The following is a 19,780-nucleotide window of genomic DNA, read 5'->3' as shown; positions in this document are numbered from 1 at the left end:
AAAAAAAAAGCAGAAGATCTTGGTAAGATCCACAGAACCAGTTCATCCGACTAAGCCGGGACTAAGACAATATGTACACCCTGAAATCCCACCATGCGGGGCGGATTGGACCGGAATCCCCACCGATGGGCCCTCTCCAGTACCGTGTCCGGTCAAAGGAAGCCATTAAGGGGGCCTGAGAGTTCCTTCGGAGTGACATAGTCCTTGGACCCCATTGGCGAGAAGATTCAGGGGAGCGAATGCGAATGCGATGATCCGGGGCAGCGCTAAGACGTAAAGAATACTATCGGGCCCAAGTACGAGGGAACGAGGGGAACGAGGAAGCGAGGAACCAGGGATGTCTCCCCTGGATCTCGCGTGCTCGTTTTCCTGCTTGAGCGGACCCACCCGCGAATAAAAATTGTCTCCGAGGTTTGTATTTGATAGTCATCTATCTACTGTACCTACGGAACAGACGGTCGAGATTGAAAAGGGGTCCTAAGGATGCGCAGAAGAAATTACCCGAATTGAATGGACTATAGGATAAGAGGACGGGTTCATCCCCCCATTCTGCCCCCGCCAGAAGAGACCTCCCTTGCCCAAACGAGATCAAGACCCTAAACTGGCGCTGGATTCTTGGCAAAATTATGCCAAGGACCTTTCGGTACAAACTACTTGTCCTTTTGAACGAGGTTACCTAGACTAAGAATTGAGAACTAATGATCGGGCCACAATTGACCCCCGAGCACGCGACCCTTTCCTGCATTGGACGTGTCCGCTTACTACACATGACATGGCTAACCCTATGGAGAGAGGGTACTATGCCCTGCGGGGAAATGGAATACATTATAACGGAGAGTCGTAAGAGTCGGATCCGAGGGCCACTCAATGCCTGCGCTACCGACCCAAGTCCGGTTAGGCCACGGGAACACACTTCCTGGGTGCCTGAACAGAACATTAGGGATCTTAAGACGACCCTACATTCAAATCTGACATCTGTTAGGATGAGATAGGGTTTAGTTTAGACTGATACAAATTTGGAGCCAGTGGCAAAGAACCTCAGCCTTGCGCCGCCGATCGCACCAGGAACAGCGACAGGAACAGCGGTTCGCGAGGATCCGCCAATTTAGCCTACTTCTTGAGAACCGTGCATGAGTCAATTGATCTTATTCACTCAGAAGAAACGATCTACATCATAACTGTTTGCCATTAAAACAAAAAAAAAGTGAGATCAACATTCGTTGATCGCGTCTAGGTCCGTGAAAACATCTTGAAGCCTTTTCATCATCATACTCGGCAATATTGCCGAGTGGGTTTCCCAAAAATATCACAGGAAACGTCTGCATTTACTGCTTCTCCTCGGTCTCCGGAGCGTCCTTCATCTCGGCGTCAGCCTCCTTGGGCTCCGCGGCCTTCTTAGCCTCGAACTCGGCGCGCTTCTTGGCGGCGGCGGCCTCCTCGGCTTCCTCAATCTTCTTGTTCTCGATATCATTGTATTTTTGGATGATGGGTCCGACAAGGGAGCGAAGTTCTTCCTGCTTGGCAACGTAGATGGCCTTGGTGCTGTCCCAGCCATCCTCCTCTAGCCACTCCACAAGCCCCTTGAGCATCTTGTCCAGCTGCTCGTACTTCGGGGGGTCGTCTTCCTTCTCTGACTTGAAATTTGCGAGAATATCGGCGTAGATGCCACCGTCAAAGAACTTATCACGATACTCGTAGACGCGGGTCTCAAGCTCGTTCTTCTTCTCATCAGTTTCGGCAACGAGCTTGTCTTCCATGTACATGGCGTTCTCGCGTTCAGCCCAGGCATGCTTGACGGAGTCTTCCGTAGCACCGGTGCCGGAGACAATGGGCAGATCACCCTTGCGAACCTGCTTCTTGACTTTGCGGGTCTTAGGTGGCTCATCACTCTTAGTGTCCATGGCCTAGTAATTTTGTTAGTCATGTCCTCAACAAAGGGGAAAACGGTAAAACACGGCATGAAATAACTTACATCACCATCCTTCTGTTCACCCTCCTCGGGAATGGGCTCCTCGACCTCCATGTCCTCAACGTAGTAACCAGACTCAACGTTCAGAATACCATGAAGGTTCAGACGGGCCTTGAGCTTGCAGATCATGAAATCGTCGTTGGCATCGGCTTGGACACCCTTGACAGAGAAACGGCCAATCCAAGGGTTGACCTTGCCGGGCAGGCCCTCGGGCTGGCCGTAGCGGGCCTCGAGGTCGAAGGGCTGCTTGCGGTAGAAGGTCAGGATCTTGGTGGAGGGCATAACGTTGCCGCGACCGAAGACGGTGAGGCTGGTATCCTCATCAGGGATCTCGGGTGACTGCTCCCAGGTGAAGTCGATGGGGTAGTTCACGATGTCGTGGACAGAGAAGTCACGGACACGGAAGATCGGGGACAGAGTAGCGCAGCAGAAAGCGCAACCACGGGCAATAGCCTCGTCCTGGTTGAGAGTGAAGGACAGGCCCTTGCCGAAGAACTTGCTGATGGTGTCCTTGATGGCGGGGACACGGGTGCAGCCACCAACCATCTCAATCTGGTCAATGTCCTCAACAGTGAGCTTGGCCTCGGCGAGAGCCTGCTCCAGAGGGACGGTGATCCGGTCAAGAAGGGGCTTGACCATCTCCTCGAGGTCATCACGCTTCATGACGGTGTTGACGTCGACATCGTTCATCAGAGACTCAATGCTCATGGGAGCCTGGGGGTTGGCAGAGAGGACCTTCTTGAGCTTCTCGGCGGCAGCGACGGTACGAGAAAAGGCCTTGGGGTTAGTGCGGATGTCGATCTTGAATTTCTCTTTGAACTCATCGGCCAGGCGCTCGGCCAGGGCGATATCGAAGTTGCGGCCACCGAAGTGACGGTCGCATGCGGTGGCCTTGACGTTCAGCTCGCCCTTGCGGAACTCAACGATGCTGGCAGTGTAGTCGCTGGCACCGATGTCGATGAAAACGACGCGACGGGGCTTCTCCTCCGGGCCGGGCAGGTCCAGCTTGGTGATGCCCCAGCCGAGGGCGGTGGCGGTGGTGTCGTTGACGAGACGGAGAGCATTGAGACCAGCAATTTCAGCCGCGTCGATCATGGCCCGGCGCTGGACATCGGTAAACCAGGCGGGAACACTGATAGTGACATCGGACACAGGAGTGATAGCATTCAGCTCCTTGGTGGTGATGTCCTTGATCTTGGTCAAGTACATGGCGACCAGCTGAGTCGCCGTGAACTTCTCTTTCTTGCCGAGATAGCTGACCTCGACACCGGCCTGGCCATTGACGTCACAGAGGGTCGCCGAGTTGTACTTCTGCTCAATCTGGACATCGGGGTCGTCGAATGAGCGGCCGATCAGGCGCTTGAGGGAGCCGACGGTGTTCTTCAGGTTCGAGGTCTCTCCTGTCTTGGCGGCCTCACCGATGTGTCTGCAGCGAGCGGTGAATCCGACCAGGGAACTGTGTACAGAAATTTCTAGTCAGCGATTTCAAACTCCAAAAATGATGGACATGGAGGCGGCGGGTGGCATCACTTACGGGGTCTGTCGGTTGGAAACCTCATTGGTGATCTGTAAGATGCAAAATATCCATGATTAGCCTCAATTCCTCGTTGCGGTTTTCGCCGGGGTCGCAGTCAGGGGGATGGAAGATCCGGCAAGATTGGGCAGTCGCGGGGCAGTACATACAATATCAATACCCTTGTTCCGGGCAACACCGATCTTGGTGCTCTGGGCACCGAGATCAATACCGACAACGCTCATTGTAAGAAGAAAATGTAGGGTATAAGGGAGGGAGAGTGGGTGGGTGGAAGGATGAAGAAGGGTAATTCAAAGAGGGAAGAAGTTTGGAGGGGAGAATTTGCACGCCACTCCACTATTATTATTGGCGGGGTGATAAAGCACTTTCTTTCCCAGCGGTCTGAAGATCTTTGCTTTCTTTTTTTTTTTCACTCTAAAACAGAAAGAGGTGATAGAGATCGTCAGACGGTATAATAGTGACAAGTAATTACGCGCCGACTCAAAGCAGGGTGTTAGCTATATAGGCGTGTCATCCCGGCCTTGTGCGTGGCCATCGAACCTTCTGGCGGCTACTGGACCCTTCACCGCCAGAAAGGGAAAGGCAAAAAGAAAAATCAAAAGCCTCACCGCCCTATGTGGGTCTTATGTAATGATATCACGGATCCACCGTGCCACGGACTAATGAAACGGTCCAGGTATGAAATGCGGTCTTACCCTACCCTATGTACTCAAATCTATGCCCAAGCTCGAGACTAGGCTGAGTGATAACAACTCACAGGAGTGCAATTGTCAAGAGATATGGGGACAGGTAAGAATACGATTGTGAGCCAATAACGCGTCCAAAAGAAAAAGGCGCTAGGGGAAAAGTGGGACGAAGAAGGACTTGACGTCAGGCCCTCAATACCTCATCGTACTACACCATCTCACCGGGTGTAGCAAATACCACCGATCCTCTGAGGAACTTCTTCCATTCAATCCGATGTTCCTCTTGCGCCCTGGGGGCTTCGTTGGAGATCTCGTCGTCCAAAATAGCACCAAGGGGGCGAGTAAATGACTGATCAGCCAAGTCAGAAATGTGGCGACAACGAGATGACTCAAAAGTCCTTCGTATCGCCCGTATTTGATTTCATGACAACAGGCTCTAGAGGAGTGGATTCTATTTCGTTATTCCCAATGGCTCCAGGGTATAGTTCATTATCATCGGAGTTAAGCGAGCACTTTGATGTCGCACTAGCTCGGCGGGCACAGTAGAGACTCCGTGGATCTTCTTCGCTCATGAGGCTCTCCACATTACGAGGCGGCGAAATCGTATTGGAGCCAGCATCGGAAGACCCACTGAACAACGACTCCGCCGAGTCGTGAAAAGCGTGAGGTGGAAAGAATAAAGGCCCTGCAAACGGCCGTTGAGATGGACCAGGCTCGTTGGTACTGCGATCAATGTTGTCAAGAAGTTTCTCAGCGGGCGCGAATTGCCCTTCAATGGTTCTTGAGGGGCGAACTGGGACGGACCTCCGTCGAGAGACCGTTGACGTGCGAAAGGTGTTCACGTCAACGTTGAGTTCATCGCCCTGTGCCTTGGCCTGCTCAACCGCCTCGGCGGGAGTTGTATGATCATCCGCGGTGGCAGCATCTGCGCGCGGTCCACCCCAAGTGCGCTGCCCAGCGGTTAATATCCCATAAACCATGTAGGCCCAGTTGAAGAAAGGGTTGAGAATGAACATCAGCGGATATAGCCAGGCCTTGAAGCGTTTAAGCTGGAGGCCAAAGTAAAACATAAGCAGATAGTTTAGCCCAAGGGAGACACCCATAAAAGCAATCGGAAGGTCTGCCGCTTTCTGTGAGGTTGTCATGAGAGAAACAACCATGATAAAGAACAATAGAGCAGTGGTCCGGATGGTATTTTGCATAAAACGGAACAGACATAGGAGCGGGTAGCGTTTCCAGAGCCGGATATCGGTGATCATGCACACTTCGTTGGTAATGTACCCCAAAAACCATCGACGTCGCTGTTGTAGGAGAGTGCTGAAGGTCTGCACAGCTTCGGTCTTGCAAAAAGCACCCATACACATCTGGATCTCATACGGCTTCGTAGCACCGATCATGAACAGATGGGTTAGCCAGCGATCTTCGCCAAGGTGGCACTTTCCAAAATCAAAGAGATCATCACACTGCTCGGCCTTATCAGAAAAATAATACTTGGCCATCTTGCGGAAGGCAGAGAAACGCAAGATTGTCAATGCCCCCGGGAGGCATGTCACAGACCCGCAGCCTGATTCAACAGAGCGCTCAAAGAGCTGTCCATGTATATATTCCATGTCCTGGAGGATGGTGATCATGTTGTTCTTCTTGGTGGTCGAGGTAATGATGCCTGTCATTGCCAGCATAGTATGCTTGCTCCCTGGCTTCAGCTCCATATCATACATGAAATTTTGCAAGCAGACCCGATCAAGGATGCAGTCGGAGTCGATGAATAACAAGAAAAGATTGTCGTGTCGCTTGATGTACCGAGCATAGACTTTGTCGATCAGTTTGAACGTGTTCTTTTGACACTTTCTTTTGCCTCCATGAGGGAAACGTGAGACCGTTATCCGGGCGCTTTTGTAAATGACGTCGATACTTCGAGGGTATTCTTGGAGAGAGGCAGGAATGCCAAGATGCTGGATTACTCGTAGGTATGGCTCGTCCACTCCACCGCCGTCATAAGAGAGAAAGACATGGATGCAACCGGCAGGATAGTCGCAATCCACCACAGAGTTAATCGCTGCAATCAGAACATCTGGCTCCTCCTTGTAGACTGGCATCACAACAACAGTTTTCGGAGCGGTACGCTCGTCCAGGATTTTGTCAATCTTTTTCGTCCTTCCAAGGGAGTTGGTGACAAGTCGGTACACACAAATGAGCCATGGACCGATAAGGAGAATTGAAAATGAGTAAAACCCAAACCACTGAAAAAATGAGATTGCAGGAACAGGGAATAAATGGGTGATTTGGCTGGGCAGGGGCAGTGTCACGATCATCACAGGAAGAAAGACCAAGCTGGTGATCAGGACTGTTAGTAGACTATACTGAGAATGCATAGGCTGATATCACTTGCCGCAGTAAACTGAAGAGGACCATCATCACCACCGCAAGTACCCGGACACTCCAGTGGTCAGCTTTCTGGTACACTTTGACAAGGCAGTAGACGAACGCTGCAAGCCAGAGCACCCACTCAAAAAAGGCTGCCAGCATGAGCGGCCCCACAATAGAAAGGTACAGTATCTGAAATCTGGTCAGCCAACGCTCTTCAAGGTAGGTGAGTGAGGCATACATCTGCCGTGGACATCTTCTCAGAGCCCATTCCTGACCCATCTTCACTCTCCATCTCGGCATAGGCCGGTGCAAACAGGGGATCGATGCGCGTGCGGCACCTTATATAGAATGAATGAGCCTCTTTGGTCACTTTAAATCATGCATAATTGATCAAATGTGCAGAAGTTGAGAGGGGAAAGTTGAACAAGTTGATGAGAGTGTGCTTCCAAAAATGGGGGGCATCTACGTGGGCAGGCGCGATTATCACTTCGTTTATGAACGTGGCAATTTCCACACCGTGTTTCGTAGTAATCTCCACGTACTGAATCCTACTGTCTGCATAATTGTTTTCTTTCCATCCTGATTTGTTTCGGTATTATGGATTTATAGTGGTAGCTTGTCGCCGCTGTCACGTTGTATAGTTAATTGTTCCACACTAAGCCTATATAGGCTAGTTCTGCAGCCTGAGGCATCAACGGAGCTCCCGCGCGCCGAAAAAAAATCGCTCCCCGCTGAGCTCTTTCTTTCAGATTGATCACCACAGGCGCATTATTTAACCTTGCGCTTAAGAACTCATCTGTGAGTTCTACTCGGTTTTCCGGAAGTAATACATTGCACCTATCCCTTGTCCGACGATTGAGTCCATCCTCTCCGACGAGTCATCTTCCCGAGTCACCTTGGCAATCTATCCGACCACAACCAAACCATACACATCATTCACAATGTCCGAGGAACAGAAGACTACCGTGAACGCGGAATCCGCACAGGACGTCCAGAATGTTCTTGCAGAGTTGAACGAGGAGAAGCCTGCTACCGAGACGGCTGGCCAGGAAGACGCCGACGAAGCGCGCATTGTCGCTGAAGCCGCCAAGCTGGGTGAGAAGTCCGAGCAGTCTGAGGAGAAGTCGCAGCAGCGCGAGCAGCGTCCCTACCAGCGGGGAAACAAGACCAACAACTCCAAGTTCGATCCCTCCACCCAGAAAGAGACCGACGATCCCGTTGAGATCCGTAAGCAGGTAAAATCTAGCCCAGAATGGTCGCATCTTGGTGTAGATTGCTAATATGGGTTGTAACAGGTCGAGTTCTACTTCTCTGACTCCAACCTCCCTATGGACAAGTTCCTCTTCACCAAGGTTGGTGGCAACGCGAACAACGCCGTGCCTCTGGACATCCTTCACTCTTTCAAGCGCATGCGCCGCTTCCAGCCCTTCAGCGCTGTTGTTGAGGCCCTCAAAACCTCCGAGACTCTTGAGCTGGTCGAGAACGACACCGCCATTAAGCGCAAGGTTCCTCTGCCCGAGTCTGTGACCTGCGAGCACAACACCGATGCCATCAAGGTCTTCGAGGATAAGGCCATGCCCCGCAGCATCTACGTCAAGGGCTTCGGCCGGTACGGAACCGAGGAGCCCACCACCCAGACCGACATCGAGGCTTTGTTCGAGCCCTATGGCCCCATCAAGGCCGTCCGTCTCCGCCGTAGCTTTGACAAGACCTTCAAGGGCAGCGTCTTCGTTGAGTTCGAGGATGAGGAGAAGCAGAAGGCCTTTTTGGCCCTCGAGACCAAGCCCCAATGGAAGGGCGAGGACTTAACCATCAAGAGCAAGAAGCAGTACTGCGATGAGAAGGTGGAGGAGATCAAGGCCGGCAATGTGAACCCTAGCGCCAACCGGGCTCGTGGCGGTGGCCGGGGCCGTGGTGGCCGTGGTGGCCGCGGTGGCCGCGGTGGTCGGGGCCGTGGAGGCCGTGGTGGCCGTGACCGTGACAACAACCGCGACTGGCGGGATCGTCGCAACGACGACCAGAAGGACGGCTTCCAGGAGAACCGGGAGGCCCGGAAGGATTCTCGGTATGTAATGATTCGGAGTGATTTTGAGAAAGATTTTGCTAACAAAACTTGCGTTAGTGGTGTCCCCGTTGTGCAGAGCAGCGGCCAAAAGCGTTCCCACGATGGCGAAGCGAACGGCGACCGCGCCTCGAAGAAGGTGGATGCTAAGGAGTAAATTTCTCTACCCATCTCATCTCGCTTCGATCTCTCTTTTCTCTCGGTTTATGGGCGGAAACCAAAAGTTTTACGAACGAACATCTTTTTTGCCCAGGTGGTTCACATGGGGAGGACCCCCTCCATCGGCGTTAATAGCACTCGGTTTATGACGATATAGATATGTTACAAACCTCTACTCTGAGTCCCCTCGTGTATTCGGACCGGCGATGGTCCTGTAGATCAAATGTGGCCAATCGTTGAAGTAAATTCTCATCAGACCTTCTGTACAATTGAGCATAGCTATACTAGTTCCAGGCTTAAGTCGAGGCTTTCTTCATTCTGGTACACAACCAAGCAATTAGAACTCCAGGTCATACGCCAATGTGTCATCACACAGCTCTTCCCTCATTTTATGCACCCTACAAGACAAATCAGTGTTATGTTCCAGTGCTAAACGTGCAGCAACGTACTCCAGGTGAGCAGGGTGAACTGCATAAGTCGTAACGTCTTCTGCCTTCTCCAAGACAGCTACAAGCCCCATATCAAAGCCCTTGGCGCGAGGAATACAAATTGACAGCGGCTGGCCTGCTTGCAATGAAACGAGGCCTATATAATTTGGGTAGCTTGATTAGTTGATGCTCTGCGAAAATTGGTATAGTCGACTCGCCTGGAATCTTGCCAACCATCTCCTTTGCCGTTTGTGCCCATATCGCTATTTGCGACTGACTTACGTTCGGCTTCAGGCGGAAAAGTACTGTAGAGTCGGTCAGGTCTCTGAGAGCTGTGATGCGATACCCGCGTTCGTGTGTAAGTAGACTAGAGCGCATACCAACGTGGTAGACCGGCATTGTGTTTGTTTCAAGAAGTATTTGAGTTTTGATTCGGAGAGTTGATGAAGCAAAAGATGTCAGACTCAGGTGGAATGAGGTATGACGACGGAGCAGATCTGTCGGAGCGGGGGCATCGGGAAGGTCGGGAAACCTCCGATTTCTCGGCAAGTTCAATGTTGATGTCAATCCCTTTTCTCAGGAATAAGTCGGCATAGTAAATAACCAAGGTTTGATTATAATTCTCAGTCATCTCCAAACACTCTAGTCGAACTTGAAACGGCTCCATTTTGTCTCCACCCAGATGTCTGGGTGGCTCAAGGCATCTTTTTCTGCACAATATACGTGTGAGCCCATAGACAGCATTTCCCGTGATATACTATCAAATTTGGCCCTTGCTGCTAGGCAAGGACAACACAAATTAGGACATCTACACACATTGTTTGCCCAGTACGAAAATGGATAGGGAAGAAGGTAATGATGCCTGCATGATTCTCACTGGATACATCGTTGTCAAATGCTTGACGCGTCTGGGCACATGTGTAGCAGATGAGCATTCAAGAAAATGCTACAATCTGACCAAGGAGATACCCCAGCTTAGTTATAAGAAGTGAAAACCGAAACAGTCATAAATATCAGGGTTTGAGCCCGTGGGCAAAAAAGGACTTTCTGTTCTTCGTATAAGGCTCGCCCGCTGAACTGCCCTCGCGAGAGCATCCACGGCAGACTGTAACCTGTATCCTTCCACTAGGCAATATATTTGCTTTAATTCGCTAACAGTAGCCTGAAAGACGGCAATCTGAAAAATTCTCGATGACCCAATGCTGGTTGCCTGAGGAGCAATTGGACAATATCTTGCAGCTTTTCGATGGGCGGCGTTGCATTCATGTAGTTATTATAGAGCTCAGACGGCTCACTTTCATCGCCAAGTTGGCTGGAGAGTTGCAGAATCAAGGCACGTAGCATAGTAGAGGCTTTTTGTTTGAGTGGATCGCTGAAAGGGAAGAAAGAGAGCGATACCAATTTGCGAGTAAGATTTGTGACGTTGGAAAACATACTGTATAGCTGTCGAGCACAGCACAGATTTGCCACTTCCGGCAAAACCGTGTAGCCAGAGGAAAGAGTTCTCCTCTGAGAGCCAGGCAGAAAAGTAGAGATCATGCATGAGCCAAAGTCCGGTGCTCTCGTATTTCTTCTTCTTCTTCTTCTTCTTGCAAGCCTCGTTGTAATCAAGTGTAGAATCGGGCAGATATTTGGAATGACAGAATCTATGTCATTAGTAAGTGTGACATGTCTTTGAGTATAAGAATATCGCGGCGACTGAGATTATTGAAAACTGTAGACTCGTATGTAACTGTCTTTACTACTTACTATTCGTGATCTGGCTCGGTTGAAGGTTGTACGATCGTTCCCAAGTTCGCACCACAGCGTTCTGAAGTCAGCGCCCCCATACTCCAAGTTGTATGTTCACAAGGTATATTCATTTTGTTTTCATGTCAGGTGCCCTAGAGTCTTAAATCACGAAGATAAAATGCAATCGTGCGAGCGCTTTCATCTCACTCAAAGATGTCGGCAAAAACGGAGGAGCAGTAACGACAAGACGAACGCGAATCTGGATTGAAAAAGCCCCATTAAGGTCAGTTCATGACATACGGATGACAAGTCGAATCTTGGCCCCAAGCAGGTGGAAATCTCATGAACTGTGTTTTGTCGAAGCTCCCGAATTTGCTGCCTGGAATATGAGGCATAGGTTGCGTCCACCTCGGCTCCTGCATTTCGTGACCTATTTCACACTGCCTATCGGGGCTGACATGGCACTCATCGGGTATTAGTGCCTATCATAGTGGTCTGATATTCTCTAATTACTCCAATCTTCAAGAGCACATGGGCCCAACATGCATGCCTGTGAACGGTGCTATTCGCGCAAAACAAAATGTGACCGAGAGATGCCACGGTGCAGCGCATGTATCAGGAGTCGCGCCCTATGCAGGTATCCCAACAAGCGCCGGGATCGACAGCTTCAGCAGGAATATTTGCAATCTGTTGAGCTACGGCTGAAAGAGTTGGAACACGAGAACGCGCAACTCCGGCGTGGCTCGTTGCAATCGGGCGTAACCGAGCCGCGTAGTATCAGCCAGCCAGAGCTACCGATTCCCGAGTCTCATCCTTTCACCGATGAGCCTGAGGAAGATCAGTCGTTGTCACAATCAGCAGGCTCTCTACAACGGACCCCTGAGGAGGAGATTCGATATCTTGGCTCTAGTAATGGGGTGGACTTCGTCGATATCGTTGAACGGGTGGTGCATTCCTCCTGTACGAAGGGTGGTCTGTTTGGGAGAGTAACCGACAGTCATCGAATGCCCGAAAGGATCGCCTTCCCTTCCATTCCGCAACCTGCAGTGGTCGTGGATCATTCCGTGGCAATGCCCCTGATTGAATCATATTTTGACCACTGGCACTTGTTATTCCCGTTAATTTATCGACCAGCATTTATGGAGATGGTGCGTGAGATCTATTCAGATCCAAAGCTTTATCAAAATAATCCTTCAAATGCGTTTGCACTTGATATTGTATTGGCTTTAGGGTCGGTATCGTCCAAAAGAGTTGACAGCGGCCATCTCAACTCGGAGTCATATTTTGCCAGAGCTTCGATGCACTTGGATGAGGTTTCAGGCCTTCGTGACATTCGATCATTGCAGGCTCTGCTTCTCTACTGTAAATATGGGATCCATGCCAGCTTACGTGACACTTCTAGTGAGATGTGGGAGGTGCTTGGGAGGGCGTCTCGACTATGTGTTGAAATTGGCTTGCATCAGAACAGTACTACGGTTTCTTCACGTTGCAAAACACACATTACTGGAAAGGTTCCAAGCTCAGTTCAATTAGAAATGCAGCGTCGATGTTTCTGGTGCTATTATAATCTGGAGAGGTAAGTGGTCGTGAGAATTTGAACTGGAGCCAAGTTGCTGACAACGAATTAGAATCGTCAATATCTCACTTGGAAGGCCTCTCGCTCTCCATGATGATGACATAGATGTAACATTACCCTCTCCACTGGACGATGACGGGCTAGAGCATGTGCCTGGATCTACTGCATCACTGCGGGATATATCGCCCTTTCTGCAACACACTCACCTACGCAAGATCCAATCCAGAATTCACCGATCCATGTATACAAGTCGCTCCATTCAACGGCTTCAGCTTCATGACAGAGAGGCGCTTAGACAAGATATCTACAGGGACCTTCAAGCATGGCAAAGAAACATTTCACTTCTTCCGTTACCATCACCAGAGCATATCCGAGACATCACATCATCCTATTTACATCCTAGTTGGTATCACGCTCTCTACAACAGCTCGTGTCTCCTATTATTCCGGCCATCGGTGACATTTCCAGCAATGGAAGGCCTAGAATCTAACACAGATGTGGATGATGTGCTAAAAACTATCTGGACCTCATCCCGTATGGTTCTTGCCAGATATTTTGAGCTTCTCCGCGCCCGTCATTTAAACTACTCATGGGTCTGTCTTTACACAATATTCATGGCCGGCCTAGCAAATATCTACAGCGTTGGTTGTTGCGTGCAGAGGCGTAAGAGAAGTACCCACGCATTTTTACCCTCATTTTGGGATGTTACTTCTGACGTTCGTGACTGCTCAAACATTTTGACAGCCATATGTGAGAAATGGGATGATGCACGAGGCTCCTGTGATATCTTCAATCAGTTGAGCATGAGTGCCCTCAAGGAGCTTGCCAGTATGACGTTTCAACAGAAGGATGACAACGCTAGCTCTGCAGAACGTGAAAACAACCAAATGAACACGCGGCTTGTCTCATCCGTAGCTGAAAATGGGCTCCAAACATACTCCTCGGCCATGTCTGCGCAGTCTTATTTGCCACAGCTGTCTCCCTCGCCCGGGTTTCCGGAGACGACTATGTCTACGGAGCAATACCACGACACCTCGTTCTCTGAAATGGACCCGATACTTGACTTTCAGCATATGTTTCAAGAAATGCAGAATGCTATCAATACGAGAGGAGATATTCAGACGGATGAAGTCATGCTGGGATTTTCACAGGATTGGTTTGGAAGATAATTCTCTAAACAAAAAGAGGTGCGGTACCATGACAACTATGGTAATCGCATCAGAACGCAGCAATAGCTCCAATCACTCCTTCTTTGCGTAGCTTCTTGATTGCTTCCGGGGTTAGTCCAAGTTCTTGAAGTACATCGTCGGTATGTTTCCCCAGAGAAGGTGGCCCTTCTCTGATTGTCGGTTTCGACTCGCTAAATTTCACAGGCATTCCTTTGGCGCAAAATGAGTTAGTTAGAGCGAGTCGTCAATTTACAGTGCGACTTACCAAGGACCTTGACATTTCCCGATATCGCCTCAGCTTGAGTGACTGTCTGCATCATGTCTCTTGCCACTGTCTGTGGATGCGAAAAGACATTTTCCAAGTTGTTGATTGGACCGTACGGCATTCCACTCCCTTCAAATATCTTTTCCCATTCTCCCCTCGACTTCCGGACGAAGAGATCATCCAATATGCGCTTGAGCTCTTTACGATTCTGGACTCGGGCATTGTTATCCAGAAAGCGAGGATCGTTGGCCAGCCCTTCTTCTCCTAGATAACCACAGAGGGTCTCAAACTGCCGACTGTTAACGGCACCCACGACGAGAAACGAGTCCTTCGTTTTGAAGGCCTCATATGGAACGATGGTTGGATGACCTGTACCCCAACGCTGGGCTTCTTTGCCGAGGTTCATCCAGGACATTCCCACATTGGAGAGAATGGAAATAGTCGTCTCAAATAGCGAGGTATCAATCTTCTGTCCGTGGCCTGTTTTTCCTCGTGCAAGTAATGCTGATACTATTGCGCCATGAAGATACAAGCCTGTGCACATGTCCATTAGGCCGACGCCAGGCTTAGTGGGAGGGCCATCTGCCTCTCCTGTAATATGGAGTAGGCCGCCCTCGGCTGCTCCGATCACATCGTAGCCTGCGCGCTGCGCATATGGTCCGTCGGCGCCATATCCTGGGACTTATAGTCAGGAACAATAATCCCTCGGAAAGAAGCAGACAGCAAACCTGAAATACTCGCTAGGATGATAGATGGGTTGGTAGCTTTCAAGACATCATAGCCAAGGCCAAGCTTATCCAATTTTCCGGGGATAAAATTCTCCACTCTATTCAAATTTGTCAGTAGGTATACTCACAAGCGTTGGAAACAGAATGTGTCATGACCATTGAGAGACTTACACCACATCTGCCTTACGGGCAAGGCCTAGGATAATTTGTCTTCCGCTCTCTTTCTTCAGATTGACCGCAATCGAGCGCTTGTTTCGATTGATGGTATTGAAATAGATAGAAGTATTGGAAGCCTCGGGTTTCCATATAGCCTCCTCTCCAGCTTCGCGCCAGAGTCGGGTGTCGTCCTATACTCTCTTTTAGTGACTATCAATTCCAAACTTTTCACCTTTCGAAAGTGCAAGTCAAAGGAATGTTGTAGACTCACTCCTCCATTTGGATTTTCCACTTTGATCACATCAGCACCATAGTCCGCCAGGATTTGCGTGCAAAATGGGCCCTTCCGAATATATCAGTTTCGCTTTCTCAGCTCGAATTCTCCAAGGAATAACTTACCGCCAGAACGCGTGTCAAATCCAGAATTTTGACTCCAACAAGTGGGCCGTCAGGCGTGGTTTTGGCTGTCAGAGTATGATTCCCACGTACATTCAAGCGAAGGGGAGTTCTAACTGCCAACATCAACGGGTATTTGTGAGGCAGTCTTACAGAGTTTCGTGTAAAATTATACATTGTCGACTGTCCTCAGGAGATTGGAAGTCTGGCGGCTCGTAATGAAATTGTGTATGTTCTGCAACTCCGGGCTACGGTGTCTCTTAGCTAAGGTATTCCGAATCCAAAGTAAAGCAAATGCCTAGGCATTTTCTAAGTGTAATTCACATGGCATAGTTTTTCTATGTTCAGCGCGCCTCAAACTGTGCGGGGATTCACCCCGGGCATCCTCGGGGTTCGGTGCCGAACCCCATAATGCTACGTGCAACCTTCGGACTTTTGCCCGAACACGCATAGTTCATGGTGACCTCGGTAGTTTTCGGCGTCTATCACTGTTGAAACTCGTCGTGTCTAAGCCTGAGATTTAAATTCAACAGTTGGGGCTGCGCTTATACGATGAAGCACTACCAAACATGGCATTCCTGGGGCGGAGTTTGATCGTACGTTAACCCATTTGGCGATGGGAAGTTCCAACGTTAACAAACTCGATAGCTCCGACAATTAAGAAGATATTCTGTACAATCCATATGCTCCAACAGAGGCTTGCGATACGCCCACTCTAATGCTCGTGCGACGGAATATCTTCAAACCCACGACACCGACCTGACAGACTCGCAAAAGACTGTTCGCGAAGCTATAGCCAAGATTTGCGCTAACTATTCTGACGAATATTGGTTGAAACAAGATGAGACCAAGAAGTTCCCAGCTGATTTCCATCAAACTCTCGCCCAGGATGGGTGGCTGGGAGTCTGCATGCCACAAGAATATGGCGGCTCAGAATTGGGCATCGCCGAAGCAACCATAATGATGCAAACCATCTCCGAGTCAGGGGGAGGAATGACGGCTGCCTCTTCCGTGCATATGAACATCTTTGGTCTCGAGCCAGTCGTCAAATTCGGGACCGAGGAACAAAAGAAACGTTGGCTTGAGCCCCTGATCGCGGGGAAAGAGAGAGCTTGTTTCGGTGTTACTGAACCGAATAATGGATTAGACACGTTGAAGCTACAATCTATCGCCCGAAAAGAGAAGAACGGTGACGATTACATCCTGTCAGGACAGAAGATATGGATTTCTACTGCGCAAAATGCTCAAAAAATCCTGATCCTAGTTCGTACCACGCCTCTCGAAGAGGTGAAAAAGCCATCGCAAGGCCTATCACTCTTCTATACCGATCTTGATCCCTCTGTTGTGACAATCACGGAAATTCCGAAAATGGGCCGAGCAGCTGTCGACACAAATACCCTTTTCTTCGAGAATTGGCGAGTACCAGCTAGCGATATGGTCGGGAAGGAGAACGACGGATTCAAGATGATTCTCCACGGCATGAATGCAGAACGGATCCTTATCGGAGCTGAGGCACTGGGCCTCGGATACGCTGCTTTGAGGAAAGCAGCAATCTATGCGGGTGAGAGGGAAGTGTTCGGGCGTGCAATTGGTAAAAATCAAGCTATCCAGCATCCTCTCGCAGATAGCTGGATGAAGCTGGAGGCTGCACGCCTAATGATCTACCACGCAGCCCGTATGTACGATCAAGGATACGCAGGGGGTGAGTATGCCAATGCCGGCAAGTATCTCGCTGCGGAGGCTGCTTTCGAAGCGTGTGAAAGGGCGGTTCTGACGCATGGGGGAATGGGCTATGCAAAAGAATACCATGTAGAAAGGTATCTTCGTGAGGTTTTCATTCCCAGGATAGCTCCTGTGAGTAAAGAAATGATCTGTAACTATATTGGTGAACGAGTGCTCGGTTTGCCAAAGTCATATTGATCTAGATGTTTCAAATGCTCAAGGTTGAGAGTGGTCCTTCTTTGGAAAGAAGTTTCAACAGGCGGAATCAAGAGATGCATAAGAAAAAGCTCAAGAAGACTAAGAAAATAGAGTAGCTACGCCCCCTTGATACCCGTAACTCGACTGCGCTAGGCAATAAATGCCATGTTTTTGTATTCACCTAGCTGTTATGGACCTGTGATTTCCCTCTTTTTCGTGCTCGCTCGGGTCAAGCCCGCTGTCCACTTGAGAACCGTGCATTTGCATTTGCATTAGTGAGCAAGAGCCGAAGCATGGAAATGTTCGTTTGGCGGCTGGCAATATCCATAGCAGTCCGACCCTTGTTATTCTTCACTTTGGTATCGCAACCCTTTTCAATCAACAATCGAGTAACGTTCGGTGTCTGTTTTCTTACGGCGCAGATGAATGGCGTTTCTCCACGTCTGTTGCGAGGCTCGATATCAGCTTCATTCTCAATCAGTAGCTTGGTAATGGCCTCAGATCTATTCCTCACAGCGTGACAAAGCGGTGTCTCACGATAGTTGTTACGAGCTTCAATATCAGCACCTCTCTGGATGAGAGCTGTGGCGATGGCTTTCTTTGATGAGTCACACATGCGATGATTGTCAGCAACATGATGCAATGGCGTATTGCCCTTCTGGTCCCTCTTCGTGAAGTCTGCGCCGAGCTCCAGTAACAGGTCAACCACATTCTTCTGGCCACGAGAAACGCTACTGTGCAGAGAAGTCATCCCCTTGTAGTCTTCAGCCTCAATATCTGCCCCTCTCTGGATGAGGATGTTGGCAGACTCTCGAAGGCCCTGGGTAGCGGCAATGTGAAGGATAGGTTTGTCGTCGATTTGGTAATTGACGTTGATCGTTGATTCGGTGTCTGTTTCCATGACAGCCGCTAAAAATTCCCAGTAAGGAAGTAAATTGAACAGGTCTGAAGACTGCAGCCTGGCACTTTTGGGAATCAAAAGCCGAAAAGCATTGATCTGCCCGCTGTGAAAGGCGCAGTCAAGAGGCCGCCTTGAGTAGTTGGAGGTGGCTTCAGTATCCGCCCCGTGGCAAAGGAGGAGGCTGATTATTGAGTCGTGTCCATAACGAGCTGCCATATGAAGAGGTGTTAAGAATTCACCCTCAATCTTGTAATTGACGTCGGCTCCGTGCCGTATCAAGAGCTTTACTGCGAGCTCAAACCCCCCTGCGGAGGCAAGTGACAGTGGACTTGCAGGAGACAGGGCGATAATCTCCCTTTGAAAACGTTTCCCCAGGCTTGCCGGGCTGGTGTCTCCGAGTCGCTCTTGTTGGTGGAAGTTTGGTGAAGCACCTGCCTTGAGAAGGGTGCTTAGGACGGGCACCTTTCCGAGCTGGGATGCAAGAATGAGAGGCATGCGATCCCAGTGCTCAATCTTATGGCAGATACCAGCATGGATGAAATATCGCGCCGAGTTTGGCAGGTCATTCGCAGCGGCCCAGTTGAGACCTTCGCCTTCACAGTGAGCGATATTGCATTGATAGAGGTGCAGGTTCACGACCTCCCACAGGTGTCGATTGACCCTCACAAGACAGTTGATATCACTCTGGGAATCGGAGCGATCCGCAATCATGAGCAAAAGCTCAGATGGTAGATTGAGGAGACTCATGGCTTGGTCAAGGAGAAGGTCGGGGTCAGTGTGTTCCAAGGTTGATAAAAATGAAAGACGGGAGAAGGGAAGATGGAGAAGGCAAACAGACGAGAATCAAGGTTGATTCGGTTTGCGTGATCATGGAGACATCGTGAAGTGATGGAAGATGAAATCTCCTATTTTGTCGCTTCCTCAGTCCGATCCCGATAGATGCTTTCGTACGACAAAGTGAGATCATGAGTAGGCCTTGATGTGCGCTTATGCCCAGGTGAGCAATTTTTCCAGAGATATTACTTAACAAGGTATCTGTATCAATGTGTTAAAAGGTCCCCGCTACCGGTAGCTCCAAACATCAAGAGTGAAAGGTGAAAGTGGTGTTTCCTAATATCCAATCTTGACTACGTGCACATCTGTAGACAACCTGGGATTAATTACGATACTCGTTAGTTCAATTTTTCACAGAGACGCTATATATACACAACTCCGATAATGCAGTAAAGAAGATCAAGGTTATCATTAGTTCTTTAATACAACTCATCGAATGCAAGAGCCGGACACCAAATCAGTGTATCACAACGTATTCTGTGAGAATCGAGGCAAATACTCTTACATCGGACATCAACATAGATAGATGTACTAACCATTCCCAACTGATCATCGATTGTGACTTGGTGAGAGATGCTGTCCCGCTAGAGTTGAAGGAGGATGGCCGCACAGGAACACCGGCAGATCTAGAGTACAGCTTCCCGTCTAGAATCGGGCCGAGAAGGTAGATACTCAACGAGCATCTTTTGGGTGGTGGAGACTGATGCCATATGCGGCAAGTCAGCCAGCAGGACCCAGTGAATCCCCGCAATCGGGGTTTCCCCGACAAATGACCATCTTGACATCTCGGACTTACGACCCCATCGCCTTCTAAAAGCCTCGGGCCTCTTTTCTCATTGAACATTCGCGCAAATGCGGCCCGAATTGCCGTGCTGCTCTCAACCCTAAGTCCGATTTAT

At 49.7% G+C, this 19,780-nt stretch overlaps 8 protein-coding genes across 8 annotated transcripts; 3 read left to right on the top strand and 5 right to left on the bottom strand.

Moving 5' to 3' along the window:
* Window positions 1–1,325: 1,325 nt before the first annotated feature.
* hsp88 (Hsp70 chaperone Hsp88) lies at window positions 1,326–3,727 on the bottom strand (the record flags this gene model as incomplete). The annotated part of the gene is made up of 4 exons (XM_056881123.1): window positions 1,326–1,904; window positions 1,973–3,425; window positions 3,504–3,535; window positions 3,653–3,727. The coding sequence occupies 4 exons, from the start codon at window positions 3,725–3,727 to the stop codon at window positions 1,326–1,328; spliced, it is 2,139 nt and encodes a 712-aa protein (XP_056746361.1).
* An 851-nt stretch (window positions 3,728–4,578) lies between these two features.
* chsD (chitin synthase D) lies at window positions 4,579–6,796 on the bottom strand (the record flags this gene model as incomplete). Its single annotated transcript, XM_056881122.1, has 2 exons — window positions 4,579–6,429; window positions 6,551–6,796. 2 exons carry the CDS (start codon window positions 6,794–6,796, stop codon window positions 4,579–4,581), a joined length of 2,097 nt encoding a protein of 698 aa, XP_056746360.1.
* Window positions 6,797–7,497: 701 nt separating this feature from the next.
* N7443_001065 (tRNA maturation protein LHP1) lies at window positions 7,498–8,775 on the top strand (the record flags this gene model as incomplete). The annotated part of the gene is made up of 3 exons (XM_056881121.1): window positions 7,498–7,791; window positions 7,852–8,621; window positions 8,679–8,775. 3 exons carry the CDS (start codon window positions 7,498–7,500, stop codon window positions 8,773–8,775), a joined length of 1,161 nt encoding a protein of 386 aa, XP_056746359.1.
* A 339-nt stretch (window positions 8,776–9,114) lies between these two features.
* On the bottom strand, window positions 9,115–9,604 carry N7443_001064 (Dabb family protein; the record flags this gene model as incomplete). Its single annotated transcript, XM_056881120.1, has 3 exons — window positions 9,115–9,175; window positions 9,227–9,379; window positions 9,420–9,604. 3 exons carry the CDS (start codon window positions 9,602–9,604, stop codon window positions 9,115–9,117), a joined length of 399 nt encoding a protein of 132 aa, XP_056746358.1.
* Window positions 9,605–11,467: 1,863 nt separating this feature from the next.
* Window positions 11,468–13,681, top strand: N7443_001063 (fungal specific transcription factor domain-containing protein; the record flags this gene model as incomplete). Its single annotated transcript, XM_056881119.1, has 3 exons — window positions 11,468–11,573; window positions 11,645–12,512; window positions 12,565–13,681. The coding sequence occupies 3 exons, from the start codon at window positions 11,468–11,470 to the stop codon at window positions 13,679–13,681; spliced, it is 2,091 nt and encodes a 696-aa protein (XP_056746357.1).
* A 49-nt stretch (window positions 13,682–13,730) lies between these two features.
* Window positions 13,731–15,352, bottom strand: N7443_001062 (CaiB/BaiF CoA transferase family protein; the record flags this gene model as incomplete). Its single annotated transcript, XM_056881118.1, has 6 exons — window positions 13,731–13,891; window positions 13,947–14,621; window positions 14,675–14,772; window positions 14,846–15,021; window positions 15,102–15,173; window positions 15,230–15,352. 6 exons carry the CDS (start codon window positions 15,350–15,352, stop codon window positions 13,731–13,733), a joined length of 1,305 nt encoding a protein of 434 aa, XP_056746356.1.
* Window positions 15,353–15,795: 443 nt separating this feature from the next.
* On the top strand, window positions 15,796–17,146 carry N7443_001061 (acyl-CoA dehydrogenase family protein; the record flags this gene model as incomplete). The annotated part of the gene is made up of 2 exons (XM_056881117.1): window positions 15,796–15,822; window positions 15,875–17,146. The coding sequence occupies 2 exons, from the start codon at window positions 15,796–15,798 to the stop codon at window positions 17,144–17,146; spliced, it is 1,299 nt and encodes a 432-aa protein (XP_056746355.1).
* Window positions 17,147–17,375: 229 nt separating this feature from the next.
* N7443_001060 (ankyrin repeat domain-containing protein) lies at window positions 17,376–18,794 on the bottom strand (the record flags this gene model as incomplete). The annotated part of the gene is made up of 1 exon (XM_056881116.1): window positions 17,376–18,794. The coding sequence occupies one exon, from the start codon at window positions 18,792–18,794 to the stop codon at window positions 17,376–17,378; it is 1,419 nt and encodes a 472-aa protein (XP_056746354.1).
* Window positions 18,795–19,780: the final 986 nt, after the last annotated feature.

This window comes from Penicillium atrosanguineum, assembly GCF_028827265.1.
Source record: "Penicillium atrosanguineum strain IBT 20685 chromosome Unknown utg000001l_segment0_segment0, whole genome shotgun sequence".
Lineage (NCBI taxonomy): Eukaryota > Fungi > Ascomycota > Eurotiomycetes > Eurotiales > Aspergillaceae > Penicillium > Penicillium atrosanguineum.
This window is presented reverse-complemented; position numbering and strand designations above follow the sequence as displayed.